Source organism: Larimichthys crocea, chromosome III (assembly GCF_000972845.2).
Source record: "Larimichthys crocea isolate SSNF chromosome III, L_crocea_2.0, whole genome shotgun sequence".
NCBI classification, from domain to species: Eukaryota; Metazoa; Chordata; class Actinopteri; family Sciaenidae; genus Larimichthys; species Larimichthys crocea.
The window spans coordinates 40,176,704-40,197,125 of NC_040013.1; the positions used below are offsets into that span (position 1 = coordinate 40,176,704).

Genomic DNA, 20,422 nt, shown 5'->3' on the forward strand with positions numbered 1-20,422 from the left:
TCAAGCTGTCTTTCCATCAGTTTATTCTTGTTACAGCAGAAATACTCTAACATACCAAACATGCACTCAGAGATATCCTCCTCACTCTTCTTTTTTTCTGTTTACCCTGTCTTGCTATTTTAGCTCTTCAAAGGTTAACCTCACTGTTGGCTGAGGTGGAGGAACCTTATATATCTCTAGGGGTAAATGCGGTCTAAATAAATTACATTTTTCTTCTAAAAATGAGCCTACGTCAGCATAAAAACCAGAACGTAAGCCAGCCCAAACTCTGGCTAACAGGTGAACGAGTCCACGCAGTGGGAAATCGCACAGACTGTAAGCAGAAAGTACTTTTTAATGAGTCCGGATTTTTAAACGAGTGTGGTGTGTCTCGTATTGATGCAGTGAACGGTTTGCTGGCTTTCTGTGATCTCTACATGCTCTGGCTGACTGGTGGTTTATGGGACAAGGTCAGAGGAGGGCACAGTCTCCTGGGCATGCCCTGTGTGAAGATGAAACACATGAAATGTATGCTGGTGTCAAAGGTTAAAGGTCATCCCCGCTTTTGTCTCTCTCACTCTTCCAGGCCCTCCAGAAGTTGGCAAATCAGTATCTAAAGAGGGAATGGCCAGACAGTCCAACAGATGAACAAGAAGATCAAAGGTATAGCTGCAAAGACAGAAAAGTCTGCCCAAATTCTCTAATTTCATCTTCTCAAGTGTGAATATTTCTAGTTTCTTTAGCCCTCTATGTGGATCTGGGAAGCAGTGATCAACATTTTATGGACCAAACATCTCACCGATTAGTCGAGATACTGATCAACAGATTAATCATTAAGGAAATGAATCATTAGTTGCAGTCCTAATTACAGGAACTTTAAACTCTGAACTTTCTACGTGACGATCAGGCATGTCCTCTTGGATAAACATTTAATCTCTGCCATATCAAATGTTTATGTGCCTCATCACTCTTTGATCAGAATGAGAATCATTTTTTTACATCCAGAAATTGAGATGAAGATTTCCTCCTATGATTCCTAGGGATAGGAAAAAATGTCTTCATGCAGACATTTCAACAATATGAATGTTTTCAACACGCCGCTCTTGCATGAGACACTAAATTTGATCATATTAAACTAAGTTTGTGTTAAAAATAAACTGATACAAACAGCTCACCTGTAGTCAGATGTTTCCTGTGTCAAAGAACACTGAGACCAGTTATTAACAGAGACTGCTTTGACATTGTTTGAACCATTTATATGCAAACTGTTACTTCCACCATTAATCATCTATATAAAGATCACCTTAAATCTTCTTCACCATAGCTGGCCTATGACACATTTTGATTGTTAAGAAAAGCTTGTTCTGTCTTATATCCTTGTTGTCAGACAATACACCATAGTAAACTAGATACAATCAAATGGCAGATTAAACCACAGTCCTTAGTTTTCAGTTCTACACATCAGATTTATTAACACTAGTGCATCTCCTGTTCCTCCTGTTCGTCATGTGCAGTAATGCAATCTTGACATGTGTTGATGCAGCTTAGGAAGAAATTTGAAGCGTTTTTTTTTTTTATGCATTTGATCTCCCTGCTAATGGAAACATAGTAGAATCATAATCACATAAAGCATTACCTCCAAAGCAATAGTTTGGTCTCACCTAAAACTGAAAAAAGTGATTTCTTTCTCGAGGGTCTATGTATTTAAACTGTGTCTGGTCTGGTTTAGGAACATGTATTGTTTATGGAAGGCCTATTTGGAGGGCACAGTCCAGGTCACTCAGTCCAGAATCAGCGCCTGTGATAACTACAAAGTTCAGGTTGCCGACCCAGCCAAGACAGTCAGACTGCAGAAGGAGCAGCAGCTGAGGAAGGTAAGGTCAACCTTACACTGTGCTCAGGTTTCTGTCACATGTGTCACAAACGTTCGTGCAGCTCTGTTTTCCCCAACAGGTCAGAGTCTGATGGAAGGTCAGACAAACTTGAGTTTTGAAACATGATACTGACATTGTTTCGGACTGGAGTGAATATATTCCCGACATTTTAGATGGTTCTTTTTTCTTTTTCAGAGCTGAATACTAACACCGCATTTACACTTCATCACTTGATCCAGAGTGTCATAAAAGCTTAGTGTAAATTTATCCAAGAAACATTGATGTCGGATTGAAATCTGATTGAGAGACTCATCCCATCCAGATGTTGAAAAGGTGTAAATGCATCCGTCTCTACTACTCGCACATAGTCTTTTCCTCTCCAAAGAACATGAAGACGCCATCTGTGGTCGTCTGAAATTGAAATTACACAAAAATCCGCTGCTTTGTCCCATATTATATGACAACAATAAACCGGATCAAGTGATTTCAATACACATGATCATACAGCCTTAGGACCTGCTTAGGACCTCCTGCTCTTCATGATCAGCCACACTATGTTGAGTTTATGGTCACAGCTCATGAACTACCTGTTAACTAGCAGTCATACTAAGCTGTTTTCCACAGAAATACACATTAATGACGACAGCTTTGTCGTGCAGTCGGCTACACTGACACTGAAAGTGAGTGTGCTCACAAGAGGCAACAAAATACTTTATGAAGCCACACAGCTTCACCACCACCTTCACTGAGCAGGTCTGTCGTCATTGTGGGACTAAAAAGAGGAAAGATCTGCGTTTTAGACTTCTCTACACTGTTCAGATAAGAGAAGTAGTTTTAACTCGTATGTTCCCGCTTCTGTGTGAAATCTTTTGTTGCCTAATTGGTTAATTTGTGCATCGCTGCTGTGACAAGCAAACATGTCTGTTACCAGACATACTGATAATAGTTATGAGTAGCAGAGGTAACAGACTTATTCGCATGTCCTTTATCCTCTGGTCAGTGTTACTTCAAAATAATCTCCAGTGAGAACTTGAAATGATAAACCCTCTTTAAATGAGGGCAGAAGTCACAGCAGTATCTGTCCCAAACTTATTTGGAGGACTGTACTGGTCTGGAAGTTTTCCTGATCATGAGTTCTGAACCCGCCTTGCTGAAATATAACCAGTGCTGCGCTCTGGTTTCTGCTGGCCATGTTCCTGCAGCCTACAATGCAGCTCTTGTTCACACTCACCTTTCAGAAGATGCCATTATAGCGCCCGTACACAGCATTATGATGTTCCACACCTCACATCCTCTGTAGATATGGCAAAGTGGAATTTGCATGTTTTCCAGGTGACTTATTGCGGCAATGATAATTTGCATAAATATAAAGCTGTCTCTTGTTTTTCCTGCCTTCCTCAGTGTATTGATCAGCTGGCAGTGGTTCAAGCCGAGCTGCAGGAGTCGGTGAAAGAGTTGACCAAGAGTAGGAAGAAGTACCAGGAGGCAGAGACGATGGCACAGGCTGTCCGAGAGAAGGCCGAGCTGGATGCCAAGTATGAACCAGATTGCTCTACTGCCTTTCATATCATAGTGGTGTTACTCACAGGCTAACAAGAAAATCCTTTGCCACAGAAACTGTTTTTATGATTGATTCATTCATTTTCAAGCCAAAGGGCCAAACATTTGAAAGTTCCTGTTTCTATTTTGTGACGATTTGTTGCCTCTCTTTGTCTTACATTTCATAGACTAAACAAATAATTGGTTAAAGATGTCTTTCAGACATGTTTTTAGACATAAAAATACTTGTCTGTTTTTTTTTCAGTAAGTTCAATTACATTCATGACAACTCCTTCATTGAACAATCCAGAATCTAAAAGTAGACAAGGGTGTCAAAAGTTTAACGCTATAACACAAGATGTACTTCACTGAAAAGTCCGTATTAAGTCTGTGTGACACAGCACGGAGAGAGTTTACACTCTTCAGCAGATGAAAGTGAAAACACATCCATGTGACAAAGACCTGTCACTTAAACACACTTTAGAGTGTAAAGAAGATAATGGTCAGATTATTTATGATGTAAATAGTCATTCAGCGCGACTACTAAAATTCAAGCCTGAAGGAGTCGTCTCTTCTCTCCCTCATTCCTAACACTTTGTCCTGGCAGAACCCAAACAGCTGGCACTTTGACTCACCACATTGCAGACATTTTTCTGCCCATTAGGAAAGTTTATTGTAGAGCTGAGGCACAGCTCGGTGAAGTTTTTCTCTTGGACAGACTCAGAAGATGGATTGGCACTGTTGGGTTCACACACACACACACACACACGGGGGAAATCATCCAGATCTGTTGGTTAAATCCTTTTTTTTTTTTTCTTTTGCTACAGTAAATTACATCACAATCCCTTCCTGAATGTGTGTTGCAAGCTGTTATTGCTCTCATTTCAAAGTGCATTTAAATGCACTTAGGAAACTAGGTTACGCAGGTAACCGGAGAACACGTTGACATGCTCTGTAGTAACCTGGTTACGGTAAATCTGTGTATACATGCAGCAGGTCGGTAATCAGATTTCACCCCCGAATCTAATTTTGGTAGCATGGCTGTCTTATTTTATCTCTAGTGACAGAAGATGTGTCACAAATGGACAGAAAACGTTCAGAGTCAAATGTTTCGAGGTGGAAGCGGACCCATTGAGGAGATAGAAGCAACTTTTTTTAGGTTGGTTAGGTTTTCTGGTCGACTTTTGATGGAGTTTGTTGACAATATTAGCTTTCCATCTGAAGTCAGTTCAACATTTGAGTTGTGATTAAATCAAAATTTCAAGTCAAATCACTAACACCTTTAAAGCAGAGGAAGATTATATTGAACAGTCATGACAGTTGAATAATGCTATATATTTGACACAATTTAAAAACTTGAGATGTCTTCTGTTCAAAAATGTTCAAACATGAAAATGAGTCTTTTGCTGCAAAATATGCAAAACTACAACTGTAAGAAATCTTACATATGCTGTTTATTATGTTTACTCTTTGTCAGATGATGATGCCTCTTGTCTTCTGTTCAGGTCCAAGTTAAGTCTCTTCCAGTCCAGATCCAGTCTTCAGAGGGCAAGCGTAAAGGTACGAGATCTTTGCATCTAAGAAACCGCTCTACATTTTGTGACGTTTTGGTTCCTCAGTCAGCAGTGTGAACTTTTTACATTCCAGCTGAAAGCAAAGAGGAGCGAGTGTAACTCCAAAGCCACCCACTCCAGAAACGACTACCTTCTCATGATAGCAGCTGCGAACGCTCACCAGCAACGCTACTATGACACAGACCTCATAGACTGCATCAAGGTAAGGACATGCCGTCTGAATTTGTGGGTCGACGAAGGGGAATAGACTTGATTAACTTGAAAATATATATTTGTCTGCAGATCTTGGATGGCAGAATCTATGAGCAGGTAAAAGATTATCTGGTCTCGCTGTGTCAGACTGAGCTGGAAAGTTACCAGGCTGTCCACAATACCTTCAGCCACCTCCTGAACAGCTCAAATGGGGTAAGTCTGCAAACCAACCTTTGTTTTTTTCCTGTGAATTTTAGGTATCTATCATCACTGAGTCTAACCTCACTGTCATTTACCTAAATGATACAGCTGCACAGTGCATGCTGAAGCCATAGTCTGAAAATGAGATAGAACAGAACTTAATTCATCCCAGAAATTTTTTTTGTGTCAAAGATGTCCTTCATAAAAAGCAAAAATAAATATGTACATGCAGCAAAAGTTGTATTTTTGGTCTTTAGCGACAGTTCTAGAGTGTACCACTGTTGTACAGCTGTACATGTAGATTTGATTATGTTACTTAGAAGCACAGCCAAACATCAAGCAACAACACAAGACGTAGCAGCCAGATAATATTACTTACTAGTCCAACAGCAAGAAGCCGAGCTGTCTGTCTTCCAGCCTTTTATTCGACAAAGTTCTCACCAAGGACTAAAAGTCTGTCCCAGATTTACTCTTGTTTAGCGGCCCTCATCCTCAGTCAGTCTCTGCTTTTCTCTTCTTAGCTTCCTCTGTCATCCTCTTAATCCTCATATTATGTCCATAACGGCAACATTGCCGGCTTGCTCAGCTCCGGTTCTGGCATGACACTGGCTTCAGCATTCTTCTGTGCCCTGAGCCTTAAAAAACCTCCTCTTACCTGTGGTCCAAAACACTTGTGGTTCCAATACCAACACTCCTCTGGTGCTCACAGTTCGGGCAGCCCAGCTAACAAACAAAGCTCATGTTAACTAACAGCAGTATAGTTGGCAGCAGTTTACTTTACTGTCCATCTGGAAAATCTGTAAATCACAGAGAGTTGAGGCGGAGCAGCCGGAGGACATCAGAGGGAATGTAGAACATTTTCTCCACTTGTATGTATGAAGTAGTTGGTGTCTGACTCATTTTCTCCACTTGTATGTATGAAGTAGTTGGTGTCTGACTTGTGCCATAAAGTTACACACTACTCACGTTTTATTGCACCCGAAGCACAAAGTTACACAGTGCAGAAATGTACAGGGCGCAGAGTTGCTTAATAGAAATCCTAAAGGTCCTGATATAAAAACGTTAAGCATCTTAAATTATTGATTCGATGAATGGTGAATGAAAGTTTAATTGGGATAATGTGACCCTGCTGTGTGACATAAACCAGAGAGAAGATGTCTCACTCTGTTGGAGCTACAGAAACACTCATTGTTGTCCAGTGGTGTTAGAGTGGAGCCTCTCACCCTCACAAACCATCTTTAGCAGTTTAATTTTGTCCTGTCATCAAATTAGTCACAAAATTGACTTTAATTAGCGACTACCTGAAAGTTATTTATAAACTGCTCTTTGCTAATATGAAAGAGAGGCTGTATAAAAGATTGAATAACAGCGTTATTAGTGTCAGAGTTCATGTATTTTGTTTGCCATAACGGAGATCAGCGCAAAAACACAGTAGAGTTCAGTACAGAACATGTTTATTTTAGTTGATCTATTGGTATAAATAAATATAAATACCAATCCTTAGGGTGGATCTCTTATCCTTTAGTATCACTCCGTGTCTTTGTGAGCGTAGGAAGAGTTGAACTCTCCTGCCTCACCTGCTAATTAATTGGAAGGTTTGAGTTACCGATGGGCTCCTCGGTTACATGCTCCTGAGCTGTTGTTGGCCTCTTTTGGTCTGTTTGTTCGGGTCATCTTGCCTCTCTGGAGTTGCTGCGGTGGCGTTTTGTTTCTGCTCAGGCCAGAATATGAACAAATCATTAGACCACTGGGTGCAGTGGTTTTTCAGCAGAGTTCATATTTCACCTCATGTGCTTCCTGTGTCAACACAACTCTCTTGAAACAGATCTTTTGTGTGCTTTGTGTAATGTGATGTTTTGATTTGACTACATGAAGTAATCATAAATATGTTTAGTTCTCTGTGTTAAATACAGTTTTAAGATCAATTTTCCTGTGCAGCATTTAAAAAAACGAGGAAACTAAATAAATACTCCTTCTTCTGGTTCTAATGGGAGCAACATAATTGCACTCACATGCTCTGTTTTAAAAACAGTTAATGATAAATATTGATGATAATGATACTGTTAATGATTATGTTATCATTGGATTGGGTTAGGGTTATTTTATCACTGCACTTTTGTTAGATAAGATGTTTTGTGTTGGGTTTTTTTTCTATTTTTATCTGATTCTTAAACCCACTGTTCTCTAGTTTCACGGCAGTAAACAATAACACCACAGCAGTGTGCGTATGGTCTGATCCACACTGCTTGACCATTATCAGAAGAGCCAGAGACAGGACGCTTGTACTGTCAGTCCATATAATATCATACTGATATCACTGAGGGGCTACAACATAATGTCACTATACAACATGATAAAGTAGAGAACTGTATGTCCACTGTAGGATCTCTAAACCTTCCAGATATGTTAGAATTTCTGATATGGAAAAATTTTACAGGACTTGAAAAGATAAAAGTAAATACACTACTCCTTCACTTTATTTTATTTATATTCTAATTTTCCCAGAGGTTTGGGTGTGTTTATGTATGTCTGTAACTGTATGATCATCTGAAGGTATTCAAAGGTAAATTTGGATAAAATTATGAGGTAAAGATACTGTACTAATGGCAGAATATTTAAAACTATTGTAGTGATGTAAAATGACAAGAAGCCGAGCAAAGTGCTAAAACCACATATAACCACAAATCACATATGTTCACTTCAGGGATATTACAAGAAAGAAGAAAGAACTCTGGATAAAAATGCTCTTCCATTAATTTGAAGTTTATGAACATGCAAAGTTTACAATGTATAAATGATATGTTTATTATTGAGGTCATAGTTAAAAACGGGTGTTTCTAATGTATTGTCATTCATGTTTACACACGAGGATGGCAGAATAATAGAAACACCTCTGAATATAATATTCAGTACAACACCACCTCTGACTAATCATTTTATTAACACGTCACCAAGACGGGCACTACAAAAATTATAGGCATCGTAACAGAAGACATTAGTGGATTGCATTGGACTGGACAGGTGTACCTAATGAAGTGACCAGAGTGCACATTAGGCATAATTAATAAGCAAATAACTTTAGGTTATGTTGAATTAAATTGGTGAAATAAGATACTTAGAGGTAAAGACATGTTCAAAATGATGTTTAACAGCAGCTGGAGGTCAATATTTGGGTGATTTACAGATAAAGTTCTTTTAAACTGTGGGACATCATACAGGTCATTACTTTTAATTAACTCCACCTTCTTAGTCTCATACTGCCCCTAATCGTAGCACACCACCTTTGTCTTTGAAAGAGTGAGAAGGAACACAAAGAAATACTTTGTCACAATAAAGGAATAAAGGTGCGTTGAAAGTATAGAGACGTTGCAGGTGTAAGATGTAAAGGTAGGGTAACTCATTAATTTCTGTCAAAACTTAAATATGTATTTTATCTTTTCCCTTTAAACACGTGTAGGTACTGCAGGAGTTTCACCAGCAGCTGTTTATACAGAAGAACCTCGTGTTTCAGCAAGCGCCGGACTTCTTGTACCAGCCCATCGAATCAGATACGGTAAATCCTGATGTTTTATTGCTAAAGTCAGATGTGAACAGTACAACATAGAGCAGTTTTTCTTTTTCTCTCTTTTTGTCTTTCCTTTGTTCCCCAGACTTCATTTTATGTAGTAGATTAAGTTGATATTTTTGGTGTTTTACATACTTTGTCTGGGTCTGTCTATGTTGAGTGCCAATTTATACATCAGAATATCTCTCAAACGTGACCTGTGGCTGCAAAAAATGTCATGATGTGGGAAACAGATGTTAGCCTGGAGTAAATAATAAATACTCGCTCAGTACATGTTAACCTGATAATATGAGCTATTCGCCTCAAGGTGGTTCTGTATTTGAGTTGTGGCATTGAGTCATACTAGACAAATCCAATTTTCATGCCAAATCAGCAACATCACCACCATCTATATTTAAATGTCTGAATATAAATCCAAAAGTGAGCAAATGAGAAAGAAAAGATTTTTCTGCCAAAGGTTAATTTTAGTGATGTTGTAGTTGTAATAATATAGTATAAATCCTTTGGTTTGGTTTAAATACATTTTAGAGACTAAAATTGAAACTATTTATGATGGGAAATATAAATTAATAGAAAAAAAAACAGAAATAGAAACAATCTTGGGTAGAAGAAAAATGATTTTAATTCTCTCCTATTACATTGATCGTCTTGGGACTCCAGAAAGAAAGACAAAACTATGTATATACCTGCTAAACGTCAGAATATTAGTTGAATAGACTAATATTAGTATTAATATTAGTCTTGCAGTTAATCTTAGCCTTCATTATCCTGTGCAACAAATATTAGTCCTATTTTTAGGCGGCACAGGCACCAAGATTATTTCCCTTCAAGTTTATTTAATATCCAGCTGCACCATGTCATTTCCTCACTACTGGACTATTCTGGGTCCTTTTTTATTGCTTGGTCTGACTCCATAAGACTGAATCACAAGAAACTGATAACTGACTCCTACAAGATAAGATAAGACCTCTACTTGCTTTCGAGTTGAACAAATATACGAACGGGCCCAACAGATAATCCAGACAGAAAGATTTTTTTCATGTCAAATATGTGAAGATATACATGCAATATAATAAGGTTTTCCATTTAAATTGGTCTTGGAAACAGCTACAGTGTCTACTTATCTCAAGTCTTTCTTGTAAGCCTCATATGTTTGCATTTTGAGTTTTTGTATTATAACATAAAAAGGCAATAACTGCTAATTTATGAGTTTATCTATAAATATCGATTTTTTTTTTTCCCCAAGTCTCTCCCAGCTCAGAGACCATTTCACAAGCAGCATCATAGGAATCTAAGCGATGACCTCATGCGTAGCCATACATGAACTTTAACCTGAACATGCTGTCTTTCCTCCTGTTTGAAACTTTCTCTGGAAGAGCTGATTACAGCCATATTAAACTGTTGTGTTTGGATCATAAACAGTCGAGCCGCGTTCAGAACAATATTATCGCTGCTTCAGTGCAGTGCCGACACAGAGAGCTACGGGAAAAACGCACCGGGTCATCTGGCAAAAAAGGTTGAACAACAAGATGCAATTAAACAGTTGCACATTAACATCAATGACGTAATTCTTTCTATTTACCTAGTGCTCGATTCGAAAGTTTATAAAGTGATGCCGCTGTGGTAACTTTCCAGAGCTGTAAAATCCTTCCTGTAAACATCTGTTGAGTCTTTTGGCATCTGATGCTTCAGATTCATGGATCTGGAGATCATTGTAGTACCTGAAGCAGCACAGCCCCACCTGTGCATCCCATCAGATTTTTTTCTGTCTGAATCTCCTGCTGTGGTTTAATCAACATCTGCTCTCCCAGCCTGCCTTGCCCAAACATGGGGCTATAAAAGTTCTGCATGTAAAATTTGTGTCCTACGACAGCCTTGCACACCTGAGTCACGGGCCCTAATTCAAGTGCAATCTGTTCGGCACACCTGTTCATGAAGCCCATAGTGTCTCATAAATGACTAGTATGGGTGGAAAACGGTCTAAAATAGATTCCAGTTCCTAACATTTTTGCCCTCTATAAACCATTAAATATCACATAAATGTCAACTTCAGCCCCAAAATATTTTATTAGCAGTGTTTAAGACAACCCTGGTGTGCAAATCTGCCAGTGGTTTATTGATGGCTGCTGTTCATCAATGTAATGTATTGAAGTCCATGTCACACATACTTCTTTTCTAGCCATGCTAGTCCATTGCCCAACTCTGCCGGTCCTCCTTTGCACTAGCCCTCCGCTCCACTGGACAACACTGGACAATTTGTTCAAACTGCAAACGCTGGCGTTGTTTTCATTGGAAGTCAAACAAGCAGCAGCCTGTTCCTAAAGAAAACATTGGTGGTGTAGAGCCTTTCCCTCCCCTCTCCTCCCTTCCCTCCCACCCTCCCCATACCACTTGCACCAGACAGAGGGATCCGGTAAGGAATAGAGCTGAACTAGGAGGGAGGGGCAGGAGGTAGGACAGGCCCTGTGAACGGCCCAGCTGTGAAAAGGAGGCATTGTAAGTGGGCCTCATCAGAGTGCAGTGACCCTCCCCACCCCAGCCCTTTCCCTCCACACACACACACACACACACACACACACACACACACACTGCTGTTGTCATGTTGGAACTCAAATTTTAGGTATTTTGCTTCTGAAAGAAATTTCTGAAACACTAAAATTGAATTAAGATTAATTTGATTTGACGTCAACGTTCTTTCATCGTCATGAAGTGAAGCTCTTCAGTGTTTTTCAGTGTAAACAAACTCTTCTTCCTCCCTCTTACATAACTGAGACCCTGCTGGGTTTGGACTTTAGGGTCCTTAAACTTAAGACCAATATGTTTATGTTTGTTTTGTTCCTTTGGATGATGGTACGACCTAAAAGCAGCCATCAGAATTGACCATGAATGAACAGTGGCGATGCTCTATTGGCAGCTCCACGCCTGTGTATGTCTTTCCTACAAGGTACCCTTTTAAACTAGGCACATGTAATACGTAAAAGAAGAAGCTGCCACATGGATGTAACAGAAATGGTGAACATAACTTACACTGGTGGTTCTCTTACGAGTACAACACAACTTAAAGGTGTTGTGATTGGTTGTGGAAGTTGCATTAAGAAAGATAAGCGAGGTAACTTAGAGTAATTTGGACAAAGTGCAGAGTTTTTATTTTTTTTATATTAGGTAACATCTGCCATGAAACTTCAGTAAGTGACTGGAACAAATGTGATTTCCAATAATATGTCAATATCAGCCTTCATGTATCAGCAGGTTGATAAACTGTATCTCTGTTATCTTGGTTAAATATTATTCTGTTCGCCTCCATCACCAGCTCTCTTTCACCATCTCTCTCGTGTGTTTGAAGGTGATGCAGCTGCTAAAAGAGAGTGGAACGGCGGAGGAGCACAGCCTGGATAAAGAGGCGAGGAAATGGGCGAGCCGCGTGGCCCGAGAATACAAGAGCATCATCCACACCCAGAGGGTGAGAACAGATCCACAGTTCTCTATGCTCTTGTGTTTTGCAGCACAAGCAGGCTGCAAATCTTAAACAATGATGGTTAGAAGCCAACATCTGTCCACTCCATTTCTTTGTGATTACATGTGTTTACAGGCACTGGAGGGGTACAGATAGATTTCTCCAGTGAACCGACTTCTTTAACGTCTCTAATCAGATTACTCCAGTTGAAACTGGTCGTTGGCATGGATTTTTTTTTTTATTCTCCCCAAAATGTGATGCACACCTCAAGGCAGCAAAACCTTTTCAGTGAAGTGTTTTAAAAGTCTGTCACATGATTACGAAGGAGTAAAAAAAATCAACAAAGCAAACAGCAGAGTTGTCCTTTGACTGAAGGAAGTTGTCCGGTCGTAAATAAGTGAATCAGTCATTCATTACATCATAACTTTTGGGGGGTTATTTCCTCGCACAGTGTGTAGAGCAACACATCAGGAACACTGAAGGTGATGGTGGAACTAATATTGTGTTTTATTGTGATACACCAGTCGGTAAAGGGATGTGACTATCAAGTTTTTTTTTTTTTTTTTTTTTTTTTTTTTATTTAACCTTCAATCCAGGAAAGCCCCACAAAATTTCCAGAATACCTCAAAACATCAGCAGCTTGAAGAGCGCTTGCAGATAGATTTGAATTCACAGAGACACCAGATTTTTACAATTCTAGATCTAAATGCAGAACGTTTCTGGCAGAGGGAGCAGCAAACGTAACAGTGCCGTTCACACATTGGTGTTGAACAAATTTACACCAGCACCAGACGCAATTTTATATTGTTGCCCACAATATTTCTAGTGAAGAAAATATGGATGGAACAAATTATAACCAAATACTAGCAAAAAAAAGAAAATGTCGACAGGATTTCAAGACAAATATCAGAGGAGAGGGTCAGTGTTTCTGGGATATGTACAGTATAGTGTGTATATATATATAACTTTGAAACTACCTACAGTTTTATGAATTTAAACCAGACAACCAGAGTGTTTATTAATGATAACCAGATATATTGATATTTTGTGTAGGGCTTAAACCACTTGTCAATGACCAAGAAATGTCTTTTCCACTAAACGTTGGCTTTTATCGTAACGCGTCAAGGTATGTAGGTCAGTTTGGTAATAATAATAAAACCTGGAGAACAGGTGTGAAGGAAAATATGATGAAGCAATACGACAGTTTTATCATCAACTCCTCTTCCCGATTTGTTGTGAAAGTCATGTTGTGAAGATAAGCGATTGCCAACCTCATCAGTAAGATTTTTCCAGTACGCCAGTGTCACATGGTTTAATATTTCCACTAAACAGGAAATGAGTCACTCTCTCTCCAGTAAAGCTCAATCAAACATCCTCAATTATCGGCTTTATTGTTCGTCAGTTCCGTCCTGTGTTCTTCTAATAAATTTTGGATGACAGTTTGTGATTGTTTAGCTGTTGTTGTGAGATTGAGTTTCCTCTCATGGTTGGTTTTTAAGGCCCTGGAGGAATATGGGACACAGGAATCAACCGAGCAAAACAACAGCGAGCTGGACACGAAGATGGAGGTCGCCAGGCAGAGTCTTCGGAGGGCAGAGGTAAACGCGCGTGTGTGTTTTGTTGCTGAGTAAGAAGTGGATTTCTCTGTTTTCTCAATCAGTGTCCTGACGGTGGCCCCAGTGCGCCACCTGCTGGTTAAACTACTGTATTACAGGTCAGTGTTGATTTGTTAAAGCCTTGAATATTTGCTGGTTCAAGCCCAGATGTGAGTATTTCCTCAGTTGGTCTTGGTTCAGTTTTGTACTCCTCACCAGACTTTGATTATCAGCTTTTACAAACAAAACAAACCAAAGAGGAAGCGCACATCATAAAAATGCATCATTGTTCCCTTTCCCACACTGGATTAAGCGAACTACAGGTGTGAACAACAGACCAAAATCGATCACTTTAGCCAACTCATTCAGTTATATTTTATTGTCTGCATTTATTGTCTTATCATGTTTGTTGATTTGTTTCTTATTCTGCGATGACAGACGGTGAAAGCAAAAGCAGAGGCCCGTCTGGACTTGCTGAGGCAGGCGGGTGTTGCTGTCGAAACGTGGCTGAAGAGCGCCATGAACCAGGTCATGGAGGAGCTGGAGAACGAACGCTGGAACAACCTCAGTACCCATGATCCTTCGCTCTCTGTAAGACATGCAACACACCATCCATTAAGAGTACTGATTGTCTAGTGTCTCCTAGAATCATTAAATCAAGTCTAGGTCTATTTGAGTTGGATGTTTTGTTTCTGTTTCTCTTTTTTTAACGTATGCCATGTTTCTGCAGGGAACGGCAGATCTGGAGCGAGAGGATGAGGAGGAAATGGAGGACAGCGGAGAAGTGTTAGATGACAGCAGCTCCAGCCCCTCCAGCACCTTAAAAAACTATCCCCTCACCTGCAAAGTACTCTACTCCTACAAGGTACCAGCAGAATACAAACTGTGTCTATACCTGTTGGTATGTTTGGCCCTCAGTAGACCTGCTACTGTCATTACCACATATACTAGAAACAACTGATAGATGTTTCCATACAAATCTGTTTCCTTTTTTCCAGGCGTCTCAGCCCGATGAACTGACCATAGAGGAGCAGGAAATCTTGGAGGTCATTGATGACGGAGACATGGAGGACTGGGTCAAGGTACATGAACCCACATTTGTTTTTAGCTGAAATCGTTTGGATTTTTTGGATAATGTTTGTTTTTCACCACTTGTCTTCATGAGTTTATATTTTCTACATTTCCAGGCCAGAAACCGCAGTGGACAGATAGGCTACGTCCCGGAGAAATATCTGCAGCTGCCTTCCTCCAACAGCCTACTGAGTATGCTGCAGGCTCTGGCCGCACTAGACGCCAGATCCCATTCCTCCAGTAACTCCACTGAACCTGAAACCGAGTTACCAACCGGCTCCGTCAATGGAGACTCCAGTGGTGAGGAATAACTAAACAAATTCTATAGCCAATATGTCTGTTGAATTTGTATTTGTCCTATTTTGTGGTGAGAGAACTCTCTCAAGCTGTTCTTCTCTGTTGCAGTATCATTTGCGAAGGCCCTGTACGACTATGCGGGACAAACGGACGACGAGCTGTCGTTCCCAGAAGGCGCCATCATCCGCATCCTGAGCAGAGAGACCCACGAGGACGATGGCTTCTGGGAGGGAGAGTTCAACGGCGTCGTCGGCGTCTTCCCTGCAGTTCTGGTGGAGGATCTCACCAGCGCCAGCGAGAACGGAGATGGGCAGAGAGATGGCAGCGCACAGGTATGACGAGTACAGCTGTAGATGGAATTTATTGAGACACAGAGCTTTTTAAAAGACGGTAAGTAACTGAGAGGTTGATGGTGTGGAAACAAATACTTCCTGCTAATGTATGGTTTGGTTTGTTGTAGCACAGATGTATATTTTATGAGATTTGCTGGGTAACATAAAAAAACGGACCTGCAGCATCTCGGAGTCCCTCTTAAAAAAAGCTGCTGAATGTTACACTATAGGACTAAAAATAGCACTTCAGTTACAGTATTTCTGAAGCTTCCCACACTTCTTTTAGCAAGGAGGATGACAACAGATTGTGATGCCACTGTTTCACTCTGTGATGTAGAAATTAAGATCAGACACAATAGACTCGATCGACTCCGGCCTGTGGTGCTTTGCTGCGTGTATCGCCCTCCTGTCTGTCTTCAGCTGTCCGCTCTCACAAGTTGAAAGCCATTCAAACTTACCAGTGAAGTGAGTTCATTCAGCCACGTCTCCGTGATGCTACACTCTCAATACTTCCTCCGAAGCCTGGTTAGCGCCTTTAGCCTCCTTCATCTTATTGGGGGCGAGATCTTATGTTCCCCGTGATAACAGACGGTACGGTTGTGTTGTTTTTTTGTTTTTTTTTTTGCTCGCGGCACTTAGATCTCTTCAACTTTTATCGAGTGTAAACAAGAGAGCCCTTCTGATGATGGGTTGCAGTTATAAATATTAATGAAAATGTTTTGAAATGCTAAATAACTTGTATATGCTGTAAGTAAACACAGCAAGCTACTTGGTTGGCATAAACAACAAATGTACATACAATAGTAGTAGATAGCTTGACTGCTGCGTGATATGTCCTGTTAGTCTCACATCATTTATACCTACAATAGTGCTGCATTTTGCAGATAAATGTTGCAGTATTGCACGTGCAGAAATTATGTTAATAAAACTACAATTTGCATGAATGCAGCTTGTAGAAATAGAATAAATCTGCACATTATCTGAGATGCTGTAAAAGGAAATTATTAATTATTAATTTGGTTTATTACTGCTGAAATTGTAGGTTGCTACAGAAGTAAAGACTGTTACTGTGAAGCTGCAGTTTACCTGTTGCTGCAAGTTCAGGAAGACTTTTCCTAAGCTGACATTTTGTACTATCACACAACACAAAGTTGGACAAGTTGGCCATTGTCTTATTTCATATTTCTTTCTGCTGTTTTCAAGGCGTCTCCCTCCCCTCTGGCCCAGTGCGACAGATCCCCTCGTAGTCCCTTCCAGCCGGGGCCTCTCCACAGCAGCCCGCTTCAGACCCCCACCATGTCCTCTCCTCAGTCGAGTCCCTGCAGCGCCACGGCTTCTCCCATTGGCCGACCACCCTCCTATCACAATGGACATCACAGGCCACCACCTGCACCCCACAAAAGCCCCTTTCAGAGTACGATTTACTGGTTTGTCTGTATAGACTAAGTATGATGTCTGAATGTTATGACTTGAGATGATAATGTGTGTCCACTGCTCTGTTCAGGTCCAGCTCAAGGCTCCCCTCAACCTCCTAAATACCCAGAGACTGGCTCCAGCACCATTCGACCTGTGAGTAAACACATTTTCTGTGTTTCTGTGTATCCCATTATGTGATTATGTCAAACAATGAGCTGTTTTATCTGTTATTTTAACCGAGTCGTTGCTTGACGGATGTTTCCAGGTCCGTGCTGCTCCTCCGCCCCCTAAGCAGCATCCTCGTGGGCAGGTGAAGAGGAGGGAGGAGGTGGAGATCACGCTGGTGTGAAGGCGACACCCTGGTGGTGGCGGCAGCTGCAGCAGCGACTCTGTTCAAACCAGCCGGGACTCTGTCCCTTCTAAACGCACTCCCAAACGAAGCCAGAGGAAACTTAAACCCCCCTGAAGACGCCCGGAGGCCACGAGAGGCTCTACACTTAAGTCCTCTCGTCTTTTCACACAACACCTCGAAGGGTTTGTGTACTGTGGAGGAATATTGTGCCTTTCTCTTCACTATACTCCATTTTAATCTCCCTCGCTCAGTGTTTGTCTCCTATTTGATAAATAGGTCAGATATTGTAATTTGTATTCAAAGTTTATACATCTATTGTGAATCATTTCAAGTCCTGACAAAATGATAACTGGCAGAATATCTGCTGTCAGTATCAAATCTCAGTCTTGGAATTGGTTCAAATCCTGTTTCTGTTCTTTGTTATCGCTCATAGTAAATGATAAAGTGATAGCGAGCAAGTAACCTGTCACAGTGTACGACGTAAAATATAGTAAAACCAGTTAATGGAAGAAATGATTCGCTCGTTGGGGCGAAGTACAAAAACACTTATTTCTAACAAACCATCTCGACTGTGTTGACGTTTGAGGGAACGGAGAGCTGCAGACTCCACAGGAGAGGAAGCTACCGTAGCATCGTATTAGCTCCTCTGTCGGAGCGATCAGTAAACATTTGAGTGATGTTAAAGGATCAGTGTGTAGAATTTAGTGGCATCTGGCAGTGGAGTGGCAGATTGCAACCACCTTGCGCTCTTTTTCTTAGCTGAAGGAGAAACTACAGTGGCTGCAAAAACGTATCAAAAAATGCAAAAGGGCCTTTCTAGAGCCAGTGTTTAATCTGTCTGTTCTGTAGATCTGTCGCGTCTGTACACTGTACAGGCCCATTCTGAGGTATCCAAGACATTATGGTTATTATTTCACTTCTGCCATATTCAGGCCTGTAAATCTGGCACACTGGACCTTTTTAATATTCTCATCAATCTCTCAAAGCAGATTTTTCCAAAATGTTAAACATCAGTTCAGCAGCAAGACCTTGTGATCATGAGATACAGAGTTATCGTTTTCTTCTGTGAATGCAGCACTCTTCCACACACACGTCAAATATCATTATTAACATATGAATAATAATGATTTCCCTTTTAACTATATCACTTACTGCGCGGCTCCTTCTGTCGAGAGGTTTCACAATTGGATTACTTCTATGCAACAAACGTCACACCTGGCGGGACATCGCAGCATGTTGTAAACATGTTACCTTCAACGCAAACCAAAAGTCTGGTTGTCTCCACGCTCGATCAAAAAAAAAAAAAAAAAAACGCCAGCATGGACGAGGCTGGTCCTCTCCTCGAACACACACACACACACACACGTAACTGCACACGGTTACACTAACAAGGGAAAAGTGGCAATTTTAGTTGAGTGATTGTTTTGTCCGTAGGGAGAATCTCCTAGAAAAGTTGTCTTGATCAAAATACCAGATTATTACGTTACCTTTTTATCGATTTGATTTTCAATCCCTTCTTCTTCTTGCGTTAGTTTTCTTTGCACCAAATGCCGAGAAATTCCTAAAGGGAGAAACGTAGTGCGTACATACATAGTCTAATGTTCTCTCTTTCTTTCTCTCTCTCTTTCTCGTGTTGTAAAATAAAGATCTAGAAATGTTATTATGACACTAATGGAGCCAGTGAAATTTGCTGGCGAGCGCGGCGGTTTTGTTGAGGAGAAGGTTGCAGTTGGTGACAGTTTACACTGAGGTAATGTGCAGTTTAAACATGCCTTTTATTTTTAAGGAGGAAAACATCCTGAGCTGCTAGCTGTCCAATTTTAAAAAAATAAAATCTATACTGTCATAGTGAAGCACTTTTTGATGTCTTCTTATTCCTTTTCAGTATTGTGGATGTTGTTTGTTCAATATTTCTTGTTTGACGTTTTGTTTACCAGCTATATTGGTAAGATTTTTTTTCTTTTATCGACTTTTGCGTTATTTAGCCTTAAATAGCCATTGTAGTGTCTTTGATTGAGATTGACCTGTTGATCGTATTGTTTTTGAAATAGTTTACAGAGAGCTTGGAGATGGATATCTGTACAAATAATAGCACAGCTTTATTTCCCCCCTTTTTGTTTTCTTTTTTTTTTTTTTTTAGAATTAGGATAGAAAAACCTATTATTAAACTTTAGTTCAATTCGATCAGAGGAAAAGAGATATCTGTCAGCCGCGTCGCTGTGTTCTCATTGATCTCCTTGAGATCTGAATGACATCAAACTTATTTTTGAAGTTTGCATTTACCCTGTTGTATTGAAACAAATAAAAGAAGTCTCTTTTCCCAATAGAGAAGTTGTTGTTAACTTGCTACTGGTCCTGATTCCACGTTAAGTCTGAAATTCAGTGACAAACTGCCCATGTTTTACAATGTAAGCTCTGCAGAGGCTGTCGAGCGTCATATATACACACCAGTGGATGTTTAACTGTATTTATTGTGTACAAATAAATGTGAAATAAAGATAGCTTAAATGAACTTTTCTTTTTCCGAGCTGTTGTCTTTGGTTTTGATGCACTCTGTTGTGATATCAGAGCGCCTTCTCATTGTTCATGTTAATATTGCATGCAGCAGTCACAGTCACTTTTATTGGACAGGTATGTGTTCGCACACAAGGAACTGAACTCTGGTTACAAACAGACATAGACATGAGCACAGCTAAAAGAAACAAGGATTTATACAGGTCAACATAAAACTATGTACCGATACAAAGTATAAGTAAAAATAAGTGTAACTATATAAACAATAAAATTTTTTGACCGAATAAGACAATAATAGTGCAGAGTGCAAAGGATGCTGGAATAAAAATGGTTTATGTACATGCAGTAGGAAGATATTACAGTATGAATGGTATGAGTAACTATATTTACATATTAAAAGAACAAATCTAAATGTTAACTGTGAGAAGAGATAATTTATCATTTACAGGTTATTGCATGATTTCTCC

General features: G+C 40.1%; 1 protein-coding gene across 1 annotated transcript in view; it reads left to right on the forward strand.

Annotated features, from left to right (window-relative positions):
* The window catches only part of LOC104919185 (F-BAR and double SH3 domains protein 2), a 32,656-nt gene extending 12,703 nt beyond the window's left edge, over positions 1-19,953 (forward strand). Inside the window, exons 4-20 of the mRNA XM_010731125.3 lie at positions 566-642; positions 1,709-1,853; positions 3,255-3,388; positions 4,898-4,952; positions 5,040-5,168; positions 5,249-5,371; positions 8,817-8,912; positions 12,268-12,384; positions 13,878-13,976; positions 14,412-14,564; positions 14,704-14,838; positions 14,972-15,055; positions 15,161-15,344; positions 15,450-15,673; positions 16,877-17,087; positions 17,178-17,242; positions 17,355-19,953. Coding sequence (XP_010729427.2) covers positions 566-642; positions 1,709-1,853; positions 3,255-3,388; positions 4,898-4,952; positions 5,040-5,168; positions 5,249-5,371; positions 8,817-8,912; positions 12,268-12,384; positions 13,878-13,976; positions 14,412-14,564; positions 14,704-14,838; positions 14,972-15,055; positions 15,161-15,344; positions 15,450-15,673; positions 16,877-17,087; positions 17,178-17,242; positions 17,355-17,438 — 2,115 coding nt within the window. The 3' untranslated portion in view covers positions 17,439-19,953. The remainder of the gene's footprint in view (positions 1-565; positions 643-1,708; positions 1,854-3,254; positions 3,389-4,897; positions 4,953-5,039; positions 5,169-5,248; positions 5,372-8,816; positions 8,913-12,267; positions 12,385-13,877; positions 13,977-14,411; positions 14,565-14,703; positions 14,839-14,971; positions 15,056-15,160; positions 15,345-15,449; positions 15,674-16,876; positions 17,088-17,177; positions 17,243-17,354) is intronic.
* Positions 19,954-20,422: the final 469 nt, after the last annotated feature.